Source organism: Exophiala oligosperma, assembly GCF_000835515.1.
Source record: "Exophiala oligosperma strain CBS 72588 unplaced genomic scaffold supercont1.1, whole genome shotgun sequence".
Taxonomy (NCBI): Eukaryota; Fungi; Ascomycota; class Eurotiomycetes; order Chaetothyriales; family Herpotrichiellaceae; genus Exophiala; species Exophiala oligosperma.
Window position 1 is genome coordinate 3,546,467 of NW_015622818.1, and position 16,596 is coordinate 3,563,062.

The window sequence follows — 16,596 nt, forward strand, 5'->3', positions numbered from 1 at the left end:
TGGTGGCATCGTCGCTGGCGCTTTCTTCTTGGAGCAGTCGCTTAAAGTGTGAGTTTTTGCTAAAGTAAAAAGCGACAATGAGACCCCAGCCTGGAAAGCTCAGCAGTGTGGTGTGCATCACTTCGTGGTATACACATAAGAAAAACCGGCTCTGGACAGCGGCTACTCTACCATTGTTCGGACCTTTAACGTCAAACAGGCGCTCTTTGAAGGGATACTTCTGAGTTCCTATCATTGTCTATCTGCCTCGGCGTGCTCCCAGCTGGCTCGGTAGAGTGTCAAGCTATCGTTAAATTTATCTCCATCAATTCATCATCAAAGACTTCGCCTGCAGAAATGAACCCCAGTTCACAATCACGCCGCAAACTTTCTCAAGCTGGACTGTATGAACTCGACACTCACCTCTTTTGCGTTGAACACTCTCGGGACCACCTCGCAGATGGCCCTTTTTTGCGCAAGAGAATATCCAAAGCAATCCATGATGACCGTGTCGACTTCTGACTGTATCAGTTGCTGCCCCATATTTCGACACTCTAGCAGTGACGACTGCGGCGATAGAGTGAATACGTATATCGGGATGGTGGAAGGAAGCCGCAGTCTCCAACGGTTGAGCAACAGCTCTTGCTGCTCGTCAACGGGGACCAAGACCGCGGTCGTTTCAATCAGGCTTTGATGCTGTTGCACTTGATCGCGGAGAAGGTCTCCTGGCATGATGATAGGTAGCGTTGTCTCGCCCAAGTCGAATTCTCCCGTGCACGTTACCAGCAGTGCTGCACATCCTGTCTTGATGCCCTCTTGGATCCCCTTTCGCAATTCTGGCACCAAAGCCGAGCGGGAAATCAATATTCGTTGTCCGGTTCGGGTGCAGGAGCTTATTGGAAGTTCTCCCGGCAAGGGTTGGAATTGTGCGGCCAGTTCTTGATCGTTGTAGATATCCAGCGGCGCGATGGTGACAAACTCCATCTCATCTTTGAGGGCAAGGAAATCCTGATCTGGCACATCTTGAGTTTGGCCAATTTCCAGGAGGCCAATCTTGGTGCAGGCAGTCATGCTGTACGGAGTCGTTCTTTGCTCACACTTTCAGAAGATCGAAGATGTGTTGCGTAATCACGGGATCGTTGGTTTGGTGGAAGCGTCAGTGTTAAAGCTCAAGAGCATTAAGCCTCATCTATCAGTTGACCTCATTGTGAGTTGAGATGGACGTTTGATCCCCTGTGGAGCGGGCGTATAGCTTCTGTAATCGACTGACCATATACCGCGGGCGGTGATTAACCAGCGATAGATAGAGCGTAAACAGCGTTCCAGGTCTGCCCGCGGCCAACGTCTCAACCCGCCTCCCTTATCAAGACAGCCCGCCTCAGCCACTCACACCACCAGGATAGGTGGATCCACAGATACACTGCCGTTGCGCCCTAATCATCGTGAACTCTGCCCAGAGAGACTTGGAGAGTTCTCAAGGTCTACAGCTATTATATCTTTGACGTCCTGGCCGACTCAAGAGACGATGCAATTAGATAGCCCACCGCCCGATAAGACACCAAAGGCAGATTCCTTCCATCATGACCCTTAATAAACGTACTCAGACCTACTGCAAGAACTGGGCCGCGCAGGTCAAGGAGGACCTGCAGGTCGAGAAAGGCAGAGGGGATGGAGAGGACACCAGAGTCTGGTCCAACCAAGATCTTGATCCCACCCCTCCCCACAAACGAACCTGGCGCTGGTGGAACTACCTGCTGTATTTTGTCGGCACCGGCTTCAACAACTGGCAAGGTGGTTCCGCCGTCATCGGGGTCGGTCTGGGCTGGCAAGCTGCCATCGCCATTGCCTATATCACTCAGAGCATCTCGGGTCTGGTCCAGGCTCTCAACTCCAAGGCAGCTGCTCGCTACCACTTGGGCTTCCCTGCGATTGCGCGCTCCGTCTACGGCATGTGGGGAAGCTCCTACCAGGTCGCCGTTCGAGCAATCCTGGCCGCTGTATGGTACGCCACCAAGACTTATGAGGGCGCCAGCTACTTGAGCATCATGATGAGGTGTGTCTTCGGCCATGCATACATGGACATCCCCAACCACGTTCCAGCGAGCATCGGCTACACCACCAAGGACTTCCTCTGCTACTTCTTGGTCTGGATGATCTATACGCCTTTCTTGTTTCGCCGACCGTACCAACTCCGCAACTTCTTCACAGGCGCCTGCCTCGCAAGTTTCCCTGCGGTCTTCGGATTGTTCATTTACTGCATCACCAAATCGGGGGGCAAGCTCGGGCTGGGCGAGAACGCGGGTTCGGTGAAAATGGACACAAGTACCACCGCGTGGCTGGTCATTTATGCCATGGCGAGCTCGATCAGCAACGGTGCCGCATATATCGAGTCCGTTCCAGACGTGGCTCGATGGGCTGCCAAACCGACCTCGGTCATCCCGGCAACCTTGTTCTGCAACTTCCTCTATAATCCGTTGGCCGCCGTGCTCGGCATCTTGGGCACTTCGGCCTTGCAGAGCGCCACGGGACGAACCATCTGGAAACCATGGGATGTGATGACGTTCATTCTCGAGGAGAACTGGACCTCCGGCGTTCGCTTCGGCGTCTTCCTGCTCGCCTGCTGTTGGTTCTACCTCGTCTTTGCCCAGAACATCTCGTCGAACATGATCCCTTTTGGTGCCGACATCTCAATGCTCTGGCCCAAACATCTGACCATGACTCGAGGTTATATCATTGTCCATCTCCTGGCGTGGTGCATCTGCCCTTGGAAAATCTATGTCTCGGCAGAAACCTTCTTCAACTTCATGGGGGCTTACGGTATCTTCATGGGTCCAGCGGTGTCGATCATGCTGGTCGAGTACTACCTCATCAGCCGAGGCAATATCTTTGTCTCGTCCATCTACATCGGGAACTCGAAGAATCCCAACTACTGGTACACTGGCGGATGGAACGTCCAGGCCTACCTTGCCTACGTATTTTCGGTCGGTCTCTGCTTTGTCGGCTTTGTGAACAAAGTGGGGGCCACCGTCCCTTCTGCGGCTGAGAAAATAGGCTACCTAGCCTGGTTTCTCTCCTTCAGCTCGGGAGGTATTGTCTACTACCTCGTCAATCTCGTCTACCCGCACCAGAACATCAAAAACGTCAAGGGACGCAAGTGGGAGGAAAATGCTCGTACTGACGACGCCGATATAACTGGAGTTGAGGTCGTGCACACGGAGACTGCGGATGTGGAAAGAGAGGCATATGCGAAGGTGGCTGACAACAAGTCCGTTGTCGCTTCCTCCACCACAGACTAGTAAGATATATACACAGTGGGTTTTGGTCTGTTTCGATGTCATGTGAGAGGCGATAGTTGGACTTCAAGTGGCAGCAAATGACGAGACTGGTTGCAAGGACAGTAGATAGTGCATGACGTTGTCTCTCCTCATTCTCTTAGGTTTCAAATGTTACAATCCCTTGATTGCCTCCTGACATGACACTCCAATTTGGCTAGAATACCACAATCATGAGACACTCGTAATAGTAATGCATTTGCTACTTTGTCGGCTGCCACTACCGAGACCAACGAATGCACCTAGGCAAGGTGTACGCAGATCTTGCCTCACGGTGCCTCTTGTGGGATGACTCTACTCAGAATGGATTATATCGTCAATGTGTTTCGATATGAGTAGGCACAATTCTTCCTGCCATGGTAGACCTACTATCTGCAGCGCAAGAGGACTGTTGGCGAATATATGAGGCCCTTTGTCTGCGTGACGGTTAACAAAAAACTGTGAGAGGCAACTAGCGGGCCAGCGACACCTACACAAGCTCTTCAGTTCCCCGTCGCCAAAGTCATAAGGGAAATCCGGAATCCTATCGTAGGGTGTCTCGGCGTACCAAGCCTCACTGGCCACGTCTTTCACGAGATCGACTTCGCCGGCTGGCACGATACAGCACGGATAGTCGAGTAAGTTGTAAATGGCGGAGAGGGCAGTGGTTCTGTCTCACGATGTCAGCACGAAATTCGACATGTCACAGTGGTCGCAGACTGACATGTAGTGGCCGTGGGGAGGTGCTGGGTGAGGCGACGGGGCCGTGATTATGGCGTCCAGATCTAGTCGCTTCCACCTTTCCAGGTAATCTAGACGTAGTTGCTTCCTGGCTCGATGGTTTCTCCAGATCTCGATCGGCGTCAACGGCCTCTCCGACCAACCGGTGGCAAGTCGTGGTACGGGAGGCTCGCCAGACATATCCAGAGCTTCTTTGACCCCGACGCCACCCTCTTGTGTGTACATTGTAAAGATGATCCTGGAGCCACGTACGTGAAGGTCTGACCAGTCCAGAACCATCACCTCATGGCCTGCTCCCGCGAGCTTTTCTTGAGTTTCTCTCAAAACTCGGAGCACGGGTGGAGTCAGGTGTGTGATTTCGTCGTCAAACAGAAGACCAAGTCTCAATTTGCTCCGGGCACGTACGCTCGAGTTCCAAGGCATGGGCACGCAGTCGGCGTCATTCTCCCACGGGCACGCGCCAAGAGTCGAGCTCGCAAAAAGAACGAGAGTCTCAATATCGTTGGCGATTACTCCAGTGCAACCCAGGTTGCTGTCCGAATAGCCCACTCCGCGGGATCCCAGGCTGGGAATGCGGGTGGCAGAGGGTTTGAACCCATACACTCCGTTCCACGCTGCGGGGAGCCGAACCGAGCCGCCTCCGTCAGTACAGACGCCCAAAGGAGAGCCGAACAGAGCGACCAAGGCACCTTCACCTCCGGAGGACCCACCAGCGCTCAGTCGACGATTGCAGGGGTTGGTAACGAGCCCAAACACGTTGTTGGTCGATTCGACGAGGAGCGTTGCTTGGGCGAGATTGGTCTTGACAAACGGGATGGCTCCTGCTTGTCGGAGGCATCTGATAACGAGCGCGTCATCTCTCGCAATAAGACCGATCCTGGAAACCAGACCAGAAGTCGTTTCATGTCCGGCCACGTCCAGACAGTCCTCTTCAACGTCAATTCAGTCCAGATCGAAACAACAAAACCCCCCGAAGAACTCACCTTCACCGAGATAGGGAGGCCGTGCAGAGGGCCGGTGACTTGGCCTGTATCTGCGAAATACCTGTCGTGCTCTCGGGCTGTTTCCAAAGCCTCTTCCATGAGAAAATTCGTAACGCAGTTGACCAGCTGGTGAGCAATCGCCGCTCGCTTGCAAAAGGCGAGCATGACCCTTTCGCAGCTCCATTGTGATTTTCTGATCTTCGCCAGTATGTCGCAGTTGGAGGATCGAGTAATTTCAATGTCCAAGGAGTCGAGAATACCACTCTTCTCGGCGATGATCCTAACGTCAACTAGAGCCTCAGACTGTAGTGGGAGAGGTAGCTGCCACTCATCTGGAATCTGGGCCGCCAACTGCTGGCGTCTCCTACACGCCTTCGTCTCCCACGCCATTCCTCAGAGACTGGACGACATCGGTGCATTAGAGCTCCAGGCTGGTCAAAATTGCTTGTGCTCTGCTCAATCGACTCAATATAAAGCACATGTTACGAGTTATCAGATATCCTCGACCCAACTCTCGCGAAACACCCACCGACCCCCGAACCCGTGGACGGCCGTCAATTCCTTGCCAAGGCGCTAACATCCCGCCTGCGCTGGGCACTGATTGCGAAGCTCGAGAATCTTCAAGAAGCGAGTTTGACCCGCGGTCAACTTTGCACTCCTAAAATCTGATCTGAGGCCCCGCCTTTCGTCAAATGGCCAGCCACGTAGGCTCTCCTGCAAGGAGTATATCTCTTGAGAGGCAGTCACCTCCAGACGAAACGAACGGGAGAGATGCGGAAAAATCACGACCGTACAGGTCCAAGAAGAAGCCGCCGTAAAGCCACCTATTGCCGGGTCTGCACGCAGGAACAAGCACTAATGGATCCAGATGCGATGCGTGCCGCCGTCGGCGTATCGCTTGCCAGCGTGAGGATGAGAGCTCGCCATGTGCCTTGTGCAAACACCGCGGGCTGGATTGCACTTTCTTATCCAAACCTCAACGGCGCTCACGTCCACGGCCGACAGAAGGCCAACATCAAATAAGGAGTTCAAGTCCAGGTGACGATCTCCTTCCTCCTGGCCAGCCTTTCCGGTCGCAGTCGACTTCCGGTTCACGGCTTCCACTGGAACCTGCAGTCAAGAGCACAACGTCAATTCCAGGATGGACATGCCTCTGGTCCGGTCTTAGCGGCGACCAGAACCCGCACCTCTTACGACATCTGGCCTTTGACGACTTGGACATGTTTGGGGATCATCGGTGGATGGTCTGGAGGGTTGACCCTCGCCTGAGGGGCGCAGCCTACCTGACGGTGAGAGCCGCAAGAGCGACACCCATGTTCTAGCCGTGTCTGACATTGAATCACGTTCCAGCTGTACCCTAATCAACTTCTTGATTGCAGTGCGGATATGTACGACTACAACGACATTGACCGGGTCTTCAGCCCCTACCAGGATGAGTTGATCGATGTGTACTATGCATGCGTCCACCCGTCTTATCCCATCCTGGAGAGACAGGATGTGTTTCGCGCCCGGCGCAATCAGAAACAGATACCATGTTCGCTACTCGCCGTCGTCTACAGCCTTGCCTGCCAGTTTTGGGACAAGTCTCCTGCCTTGCGCCATCTCAGCTGCCCCAATGCCACAAGGCTCCGACCCTATATCTATTCGCTTCTGACCGTCGAGATCCGAGCCCCCAACCTGAATGTCCTCCAGGCGATGTTATTGTACTTGCAGCTTCCACCTCTCATTATTCGGGAATCCAACCATCCAGGTCATTGGGCAATGACTACGCTCACTGTTGCCATCGCACAGGACATTGGACTTCATGTTGACCCTGACACATGGAAGATTTCGCTACAGGAAAGAAAGCTACGCCGAGTTTTGTGGTGGGCCGTCTATGTCCACGACAAATGGATCTCTCACTGGTTGGGACGGCCATCGCATATCAAAAAGGGAGACTGGACTGTCGAGTCCCTGACGCTGAGGGATTTCGCCAACGCGGATGACATGCTTTCCGTAGATGAAGTTGTTCAGGGAAAGACCTTCATGGCCTTGTGCGAACTGTCAGAGATCCTCTCCGAGGTGCTGGACAGCTTCTACAGCATCCCCTCCAATGTTGAGGAGATGAACATTGACCAGAGCGCCTCGTTGGTCCAGAAATTCGTGCATCGGCTCCAGAGTTGGCGGGAGACGAACGGCTATCTGCGGCTGCCGGAAGTCAGGGCGGCAAGCGCGTACACGACCGCGTTCGCTGGCTACACTGTGGAAACCCTCGTGCGCAGAGCCCAAGCTGCAACGTTGCCAGGGGAAGTTGGTCTTGACGACAGCGGCCATCTAATGACAAGTATGATGAAACGAGTCTTTGAGATGATGCGCGACATACTGGAGAACCACCCGCTGCAGAGCCGGATGTGGTTGAGCTACAACAGGGGCAACCTAATGACGATGGGATCTCACCTCATCACCATGGTCTTGAGGAGCACAAACGATGAAGAGCTTGAGGCGCGTCGCGGCACTCTCTTGGAGTTCCGTGGCTACCTGGGCAAACTTGCCGAGGACAAGCGAGATTTCGAGTTTGCTCGGCTGCCGCTCCGGCGCCTGAATTTGATCATATCGGAGCTTTTTGGAAGGGAGGATGAGCTGGTGGAAAACATAGACCCCGGAGAAGCCGACGATCTGTCAGGGGCTAAGAGTACTTCTGCGATATGCAGAGCCGCGTTCAATGTCGTTGTAGCCCCCACGCCGCCTTGACGAATGCTCTATTTGAAAAATTAGTACGAGGCACCCCGACCTCAGTATCTCGGCACCCTTTGGTTTTCTGCCGTAGATGCAATATTCAGAGCCAAAGGAGCTGGGAGGCTCGAGATGGCTAGTAGGCTGCGACACCTGATTTTTTCATTGTACGATGTTGACTATATAGGGGAAAAAGAAGAGGATCAGGATGTTCTCAGCAGTCTAGGTGAGCGTTGGATTACGGCCGTGTCTAGACCTCGCAATTGCAACTCCTGTGTTGCAAGGACACCACTGGCGACAGTGTCGTGGCCACCTCCTTCTCATGTGGTCTAGAACGCGATTGTATAGACATTTAACATAGAGCCGGTCACCAATCAATCAATCCATCCACCGTTTTTACACGATTGCCGACCGTTGAGGCACTCGGCTCCTGCCCGTGGGCGAAGTCATGTGGGACCGGTCATGCGGCAGTGGAAGCCATTCGTTGAAGACTCCAGGTACGTAAAACGATTGATCAACTGTCCGGCCTAGACAATCACCACGGCCAAAACGGCGGCCGCGGGGCGAGATCTTGTTGTCACGCACGAGCGACCCTGCATGCGAGTATTTCTGCCATACAATGCATGGTAATCTCGGGACGTGTCTGGACCAATAGATCCCCCGTTCATCACCCTTGCAGAAGATCGACTGCACCGGCACTGTATCTGTAGCGAATCACTTGCATACATACCATACGAATGAACCGTGGTCCTTGGCTCCAATGGAAGGCCATCGAGGGCACTGTCGCATGGGGAACAGTGACCTGTCCCTTCCCCCCGTAGGCATTTTTTGTAAGCGCGTGGACGTGATTGATCAACTCGGTGGATTTTGGTCGAGTAATCGAAATCACTGGCACTTCTAGAGCTGGCGAAACTGCTCACCTGGCCAGGTTGTACGAACGAAACTACGAGAATAAAAAGCAGCCCTGCGTGAGCACCATTGTTCTCGCCCAAGAAACCGGATCTCCATCTGCGATTTTTCGGGCTGCCTCGCTGTCATGTCTAGCCATCCCATGTTCAAGACCTGCGTCGCCCATTTGAGGCCAGCTGTACCCTCGCGCGGCAGGGCTCAAGTTTGGCGACAAGCAACCTTCCATGGTCGAGGGGCCAGGTACCAATCTGCGCGCCAATTCGCATCCCATTCGGTCAAGGTGAACGGTCAGCGCCTGTGGGACTCGATTCACCACACGGCGCAGTGGGGTGATAGTCAAGATGGCGGCGTGAAGCGGCTCACTCTGACCGACGAGGACCAGAAGGTTCGCTCGTGGTTCACGGAGACGCTGACCGCCGTCGGGTGCAAGGTCAAGGTGGACCAGGTGGGAAACATGTTCGCCGTTCGACCCGGGGCCAACATGGCCCTCCCTCCCATCGCGATGGGATCGCATCTCGACACCCAACCGGCCGGGGGGAAGTTCGATGGCATTCTCGGGGTTCTCGGGGGGGTCGAGGTCATCCGGGTGCTGCATGAAAACAATGTCGTCACTCAGGCCCCGATTGCTGTGGTGAACTGGACCAACGAGGAAGGCGCTCGGTTCAACAGTGGGATGTTGGGCAGCAGCGTCTGGGGAGGAATGATTGACCTGGACGAGGCCTACTCCATACAGGACGTCGAGGGCACCACGTTCCGGGCCGCGCTGGAAAGGATTGGGTACCTGGGCAGTGAGGGCGCAAGCCACAAGAACAACCCGCTCGCCGCCCACTTCGAACTCCACATCGAACAGGGTCCTGTCTTAGAGGACACGAACAAAACCCTTGGGGTCGTCAACGGTGTTCAGGCGATGGGCTGGACATATGTCACTGTTCACGGCCATTCTCAGCACTGTGGCACCACGCCGATGGACAGACGAAACGATGCGCTCCTTGCTGCGACCAAGATGATTCCACAGATCAACGTTATGGCTCGTGAGACCGAAGGCATGAGCACCGTAGGTGTCTTCAATTCGGAGCCGTCGAGCCCCGGGACGGTCCCGGGCAAAGTGCGATTCAGTGTCGATCTTGAACACCTCGACAATGACGCCAGGGATCTCATGGTGAAGAGGACCAAAGAGATCTGCGCCGAAGTCGCCGAACAAGAGGGTTGTCAAGTCACTTTTGAGGATACCTGGGTCAGTCGAGGTGTGCGCTTCAACCCACTGTGCGTCGAGACGGTCACAGAGGTGGCTGAAGAACTGGTCGGCAAGGATGGGTTCGTCACGCTCCCGGCGGGAGCAGGACATGACAGCGTCAACACCTCTCATCACTGTCCCACCTCGATGATCTTTGTTCCCTCCAAGGGCGGCATTTCTCATCATCCCTCCGAGTGGTCGACGCAAGAACACTGGTAATAATTCCCCGGCAAGATTGTTTAGAGATTGTCGCTAACTTCGTGGTAGCACGCTCGGAGTTGAAGCTTTACTTCGGACGGTGTTGAAGTTTGATAAGAAGATTTCGAGATAGTTCTTCATCTCGCGTCAAGCGAACATGACTAGCCAGATGTAAACGTTGGTTGGATCTCTGAGAGACTCCAGTCTGTACTCGATGCCCAAATGAGCTGTGGTGTGTTGTCTGGGATGGGCTCTCGATGCTGAGGACACCAGACTATGTTTTCTGGAGGACAAGTGACTTGTGGCGTAGCTGACTGCCAAATGTCATCCGCACGGAGGTTGTAGGGCCAGTCGACTGCAATCTGGGAGTGGTTCCATAGATCTTTGCTTCCAGTGGAGTCGACGTAAGGATTGAGGGCGTCGAAAGTCCCTGGAAGAGAAAATTCTTGTTCTTGAACGCCGAAACTGTTCCATAGTAGAGAACCTTCATGATCCATCCACGGCGAGGATTGCCACCCCGTGAGATCGAAATGCGTGAGTCCACCGTCCGAATAGGATCCCCTGGTACCACGGACTGATTGGGATGGCGGGCTCGATTTGCAGTGATGAGTGTTTGGTGTATCGAGGTACGGCATTGGAATCGCCTCGTCGCCTGCTCGCCGGCTGCTGCTCACCGACAACTGTGCCGGAACATGTGAGTCGACGACAAAGGATGGCCTGTCGCCGCCATTGGTGTCGTCGCCGCCCTCTGCAGCATGCGACGTCGCATTCAGAGTATCAGTGTCTGCCCTTTTCGTGAGCTCCGCCACGCGGTCGACGGTGGCGATGATACATCGCCGCCCCAGTTTCCCGCACTGGACACAGGTGCCGCCGGTGTCGGGAGTCGCCACCAGACATCTGATCTTGCGCCTCCGACAGTGGTCTGTTTCACGGGGTCAGTGATGGAATGTCTGGTTCGCGGGTCGACCACGCGGCCGGGCATGTTCCTTACCACAAGCCTGGGATGACCGGTAGTATCCCAACTTGCTACCACGAGACTGGGCTCGGGAGAACGGTCGACTCATTGTCACAAAGCTGGGGGCACACGTGAGGACGAGGAAGGAGGAATGGTGCAAGACTGAAAACCGGCGGGGCAATCTTTATCACAGGGCGGAGGAGGGGGCGGGTGGAGCGGCCGGTGAGAAGCACCCGGAGACTCCTGGGGGCCAGACCCGTCGCCTTTCCAAGTGACGGACGCCCGGCAACCCTGCTTTACGTGGGATCCACATCACGTGTGACAGCAGAGCATCTAGTGCTATGAGGAAGGAAAACTCTAGATAGGCCGCAGGTGTGCATCTGAATGTCATGAACGTCTCGTCTCATGCGAAATATAGACACGTATGGACTCGAGATTCACGGACTCTGCGTGTTACAATCATTTATTCCAACTGACTAGGATACTAATTATCGGGCGAGAGCTTCGTTCGCCAGTCGCCGTACCGCTCTCTGGCCATCTGTTAGACCCTCTTCGAGGTCGTCGAAGGGCTCCAACCCCAGCGCCCTCAATCCCCGGTGAGACAGGACATTCTCCCGTCTGGCGCCGTGATCTGTATGCTGGCTCTCCTCCTCCGCTACGTTGTCGTAACACGCAAAGTCCTTTGGGACAGCCGCCTTCTGGAACGCGTCCCTCACGCCGACGAGCGACTCGACGTTGTACGGAGTCAACGGGATGCACGCATTGTACACGACACTCGAGTCCCGTGTGCCGGGGTGGAATCTGTCCACCTCGTGCACCAGATCGCAGTGCCAGAAGACGTAGTCTCCCGGGCGGACGGGAGGGATCCCGATCATGGACCGTTCAAGGAGCAGATGCGGATGGAATTCTCGGCTCGGAAAAAACTGAGTGTTCCCAGGAGTCGCACCCGGGAAAATGGGCTGGGTATCGTCGAAGGTTTCGTCCACGGCGAACAGCGGCCGCAGCATGATGTAAGCCACGGACGCCTTCAGACTGGGTAACAAGCGGAGTGTGCCTTCCCCCGTCGACGTGTGGGACAGCGACAACCAGCCCTGTAGGCTCCGCCAACACGAGCACGCGGCTCCGTTGTCGTAGAGGTCGCTTTTTGCCTCGTAGCGCCGGTCGGCCGCCCAGCCGTCCCAACTGTCCCAGTCGCCTTCAAAGATGGCCTGGAAGTTGGACCGGTTGATGGGGCACTCCCAGCGCTCGATCCCGCCGCTGTCCAGATGCGCCGGCAAGGTGAATTCAGCATCCTTTGAGGGATGCCGGATGCGGAAGCGGTCTGGGTAGACGACCTGGCTTGTCAGGTCGATAGGCAGGGAATCGTCGGCGACGTGCCAGAGCTTGCTCACGCAATCCATGGCCTTCATGACGCGCTCATGGCTCCGAATCTGGACCTGTGTCGGCGTCCACCATAGATTCCACGTTTGAGGGTCGTCCCTCGGAAATCCTCCGGCCTCGTGATGGCATCTCGTGTACTCCTTCAAGTCGGCCTCCCAGGTGGTGGCCTGGGCTTCGGATACGACATTGCGAAGGATGACACATCCACGATCTCGCACAAGGTCAACAAACCCTTGTGGCAGCGCTCCACCTATAAAAGAAACGTTAGCACCAAGTGTGCTTCAAAAGACGAGAGGCTTGCGTCGCCGACCATTATCGCACACATCATCGAAGTCGATCTCTGGCACGATGGTAGGACCATTTCGGGTAATGTGGTTCGCTTCAGTCTCCAAGACTTTGCACAGACGTTCATACGAGGCGATGACCTTGGCTTTATGCTGCGACGAGACCAACGAGCGCTTGATCTGGGCAAATCTCTGGTCGAGCAATGGTATCCTTGGAAGTATCGGTCAATCTGGACTTGGGTGTCCTGGCTTTATTGGAGCTGGCAACTTACTTCTTGCGACATCCATCGAGTGTTTGATCCAGGACTGCTGAGGGCATCTTTTTGTGGCTGATAGGGGGTTCCAGTGTGGTTGCACGTAGCAACAGTGCACTTTATTTCAACCCAATTCACCCCCTCACCTCGTCATAGGGGTTTGTCAGAGCGTTGATTGATCTCGGAGGAAGGATGAAGAGGAGGGAGGGGCAAAATGTCGGTGGGGAGAGTTCACCACGGGGCAACTGACTGCCACATTTCCTCGCCTTGACATTCTCTAGCTGGCGTGGCCGGTGGAGATCCTCGATCCCACCGAAGCTCTGGGTGGCGTGAACCAAAGGCAGTAGGTCGCATCTTGGTGACTTGGCAGGTGTAGGTTTATGAACTTTCACCACGAGTCGAGCGACTTTGCCCAATGGACCTGGACCTTTCATTGCCTCTATCACGGCGTGGTATGATAAATTTATCCCTTCCTACCAACTTGATGATGATACAAGGAAGTATCGTTGGCAATGTTAATCACGTTAGGCATGGCTTTACCAGGATAACATTGTCCACAAGTTGTATGCGCGATAGCCGCTTCCCAGATAGCTACGGGCGTAGCTAGCATTGCTCATTGTCGGATCGATACGTCTTTACACAGTCTTGTTCGGCAGGACGATCCTGCTCTATATGTACACTCCCTCGCTGCCCTCTGCCTTCATCTTTCTCCCCTTGTTAAGAACCCCCTGCTGTCATAATCCACGTGCGCGAAGGATATCTTAAATCCAGGTACACTAGCTTGCTACCGACATCATCTAACACTGGAGAGTTAACAGAAGTCCCTACGGTAAGTGGGTTATCTCATCTGGCGACGACCGGAACGCCATAGACTCGGAGCCTCTTGACACCACCGTCGGGCACGATGACCAGCTTCACGTGGCTCAGCGCTGCGCCCTTGACTTTATTCTCACAGTCAAAGATGTGCTCTTCATGGGCCCGGCAGTCCTGAAGCCCGCCCGTGAGATCCATCCAGCCCTCCTCGTCGGTCTGGCCGAGGGGCTCTCCTTCCTTGCCGGTCCAGTCGATGCCCCAGACCTGGCATTTGTCCGGGAAGTTGCCTCTGAAATGTGCCGTGTCCACGACCACGCTCTTCACCAGACCTGCCGCTCCCAGCCTCACGATTGCCCAGTCCGTGTGGCCTGGCTCGCGACTGCGCCGCGTTTCCCATCCGTCGCTCATGTCGACACCACGCCCTGGGAGGAGGAGGTTGTTGGGGCTGGAGTAGTGCTCGTTGCTGCACGCGATGCAGCGCCCGGCGTTCGTCGCCGCTGCGAGGTCCAAGCCTCTTAACGGGTCCGGGCCTCCGCCTGTGCCGGTCACGTTTGAGGGTGTGGGAGAAGCCGGGCGTCCGTAGAGGCGTAGACGCGCGATCCCACCATCAGGGTACATGTTGAGCCTGAAATGTGTGTATGGACGCTCCGTGGGAGTCTGCAGCTTCCACGCCTGCCGGCGACTCGGACCGCAGGGTTGCTTGCTCAAAATCATCCGCCATTCCCCCTTTCCGTGGCCCCATTCCAGCACCTTGTCGTCCAGAGCCTGTTGCTCCGTCTCAGATGTCATCGCAGTAGCAGGTGCAAACCCTTCCACACTGATCGCGGGTGCTTCGTTTCCGTTAAAGAAGGCCGTATCGACCTCAACCCCCCAGATGAAGCCTCCCCCACTCCGAATCATCTCGGGGCCCAGTTTGATAATCGCATAGTCGAATTCTTGTTTGTTGTGTCTTCGCGTTTCCCAGCCATCATACCAGCCGCCGGTGAAGACGACCTTGCCATTCCCCGAGATCGGTGGCTTGGGGTTGATCAAGTTGCTGGCTTCCGCGAACCATTCATCCGACTGGCCGATGACTTTGCCCAAGAGTCTTGACGATGACAGATCTGCCCATGTATCAGTAAAGTTGGCCAAGTATTTGATCTAGGATCATGATTCCCATACCGATCGTACTGCTTCGAAAGGCCTCATCAATATCCGCTGCAGCAATCAGAGTGCAAGGTGTTTCTGCCATTCCTGGTTATTTCTCGCGCTCGCGAGGTCTTTTGGGCATCCAATACCAAGATAGTCCTGCTCATCGTGACTCGGTTTTGTATTTGGGCAACAGCGACAAGCCAGACAACGTTCCGCTAGTGGCATGTGCCGGAGTCGATGAGCTCGGACGCGGCGTTATCGCTGAAAATCACCCAGTCCGCCCGCGGGCGAGATCAATCCACCCGTGCCTAACTCAGTTTCGGAGTAGAGCGTGGATCGCTACCGGCCAGATCCAATTATGGGGACGACCCACCAGACCACCCTCGCTTAATCGTCTCAATGCCTCTACTCTTCTTTGATTCATCGGGGTAGGAGTATGGTCTCGAGTTCGTCGGTGAAGGCTGAGAGTTGGTCGGCGATTGTACTTGCTCTTGATAACTCAGGATAGCCATGGATTTGGATCTGGTCATTCGCAATGGGACGGTAGTCTCAGCATCGGATATCCTTTACGAATGTGATGTTGGCATCAAGGTAGTCCCTCCCTAGCCATTTGCAGGACCAAATTGTTTTGATCACGGTTGTAGGACGGCACGATTGTGGTCGTGGGAAAGAATTTGCCGGCCAGAGCAGGGACAGAAGAGGTCGATGCCGGGGGAGCTTTTGTAACTCCTGGAGGTGTCGACTCTCACTGTCATCTATCCCAGTTCTACGATCCTGGCCCAGGGCAGGAACAGAAAACCCAGGCGACTGACGGCAACATTCCCGCAGAATACAACTTTGCAGGCGATGACTATGAGTCCGGGTCGCGAAGTGCCATCGCCGGAGGGACGACGACCATCATGAGCTTCGCAAACCAGTACCGGGACGATGAGAGCCTGAAACCGGTCATCGAGGAGTACCACAAGCTGGCCCAAGGCAAGGCCTACTGTGACTACTCTTTCCACGTCATCGTCACCAATCCGACCCCGACGGTGTTGAAGGAGGATCTTCCACAATTGATCACCCACCACGGACTGTCGAGCATCAAGATCTTCATGACGTACGAATCGGCCAAGTTGAGCGACTACCAGATTCTCGGTGTCCTGAACGCGGCGCGGAGCATTGGTATCACCACCATGGTCCATGCCGAGAATGCGGATGTTGTGGAATACCTGACCGAGCAGCTCGAGGCGAACGATATGGTCCAACCGTATCATCACGGAACCTCACGACCTCCGTTGGTGGAAGGCGAGGCCACGGTGAGGGTTCCTTGCCGAAAATCTGTGACCTGAGCTGATTCACCTGCGCTAGAACCGTGTCGTGGCATTGGCGGAATTGATGAGTGCACCAGTCTTGCTTGTCCATGTCTCGAGCGCTCTGGCGACCAAGGTCATTCGGAAAGCACAGACAAGGGGTCTGGTCGTACACGGCGAGACTTGTCCCCACTATCTCTTTCTGTTGGCCGAGAAGATGAAACGGACTGGGTTCGAGGGCGCCAAGTTTGTGTGCTCGCCGCCGTTGAGGGAGACCTCGGCGGATCTCGATGCCATCTGGCAGGGTGTGCAGAATGGGACGTTCACCACCATTTCCTCGGACCATGCCCCGACCAAGTATGATCATCCCAACGGCAAGATGAAGGGGTTTTGCAACCACGGCCCTCACGGAAAGTTCAA

General features: G+C 55.0%; 5 protein-coding genes across 5 annotated transcripts; 2 read left to right on the forward strand and 3 right to left on the reverse strand.

Moving 5' to 3' along the window:
• Positions 1–354: 354 nt before the first annotated feature.
• PV06_01206 (uncharacterized protein) lies at positions 355–1,050 on the reverse strand (the record flags this gene model as incomplete). The annotated part of the gene is made up of 1 exon (XM_016401799.1): positions 355–1,050. The coding sequence occupies one exon, from the start codon at positions 1,048–1,050 to the stop codon at positions 355–357; it is 696 nt and encodes a 231-aa protein (XP_016268852.1).
• Positions 1,051–3,371: 2,321 nt separating this feature from the next.
• PV06_01207 (uncharacterized protein) lies at positions 3,372–5,509 on the reverse strand. The gene is made up of 4 exons (XM_016401800.1): positions 5,015–5,509; positions 4,015–4,958; positions 3,785–3,960; positions 3,372–3,727 (listed from the first exon to the last, which is right to left on the reverse strand). Exons 1-4 carry the CDS (start codon positions 5,402–5,404, stop codon positions 3,606–3,608), a joined length of 1,632 nt encoding a protein of 543 aa, XP_016268853.1. The 5' UTR covers positions 5,405–5,509; the 3' UTR covers positions 3,372–3,605.
• Positions 5,510–5,827: 318 nt separating this feature from the next.
• Positions 5,828–8,126, forward strand: PV06_01208 (uncharacterized protein). Its single transcript, XM_016401801.1, has 2 exons — positions 5,828–6,303; positions 6,365–8,126. Exons 1-2 carry the CDS (start codon positions 6,235–6,237, stop codon positions 7,742–7,744), a joined length of 1,449 nt encoding a protein of 482 aa, XP_016268854.1. The 5' UTR covers positions 5,828–6,234; the 3' UTR covers positions 7,745–8,126.
• A 636-nt stretch (positions 8,127–8,762) lies between these two features.
• Positions 8,763–10,200, forward strand: PV06_01209 (uncharacterized protein; the record flags this gene model as incomplete). The annotated part of the gene is made up of 2 exons (XM_016401802.1): positions 8,763–10,084; positions 10,137–10,200. The coding sequence occupies 2 exons, from the start codon at positions 8,763–8,765 to the stop codon at positions 10,198–10,200; spliced, it is 1,386 nt and encodes a 461-aa protein (XP_016268855.1).
• Positions 10,201–13,783: 3,583 nt separating this feature from the next.
• PV06_01210 (allantoicase) lies at positions 13,784–14,984 on the reverse strand (the record flags this gene model as incomplete). The annotated part of the gene is made up of 2 exons (XM_016401803.1): positions 13,784–14,856; positions 14,915–14,984. The coding sequence occupies 2 exons, from the start codon at positions 14,982–14,984 to the stop codon at positions 13,784–13,786; spliced, it is 1,143 nt and encodes a 380-aa protein (XP_016268856.1).
• Between the last annotated feature and the right edge of the window lie 1,612 nt (positions 14,985–16,596).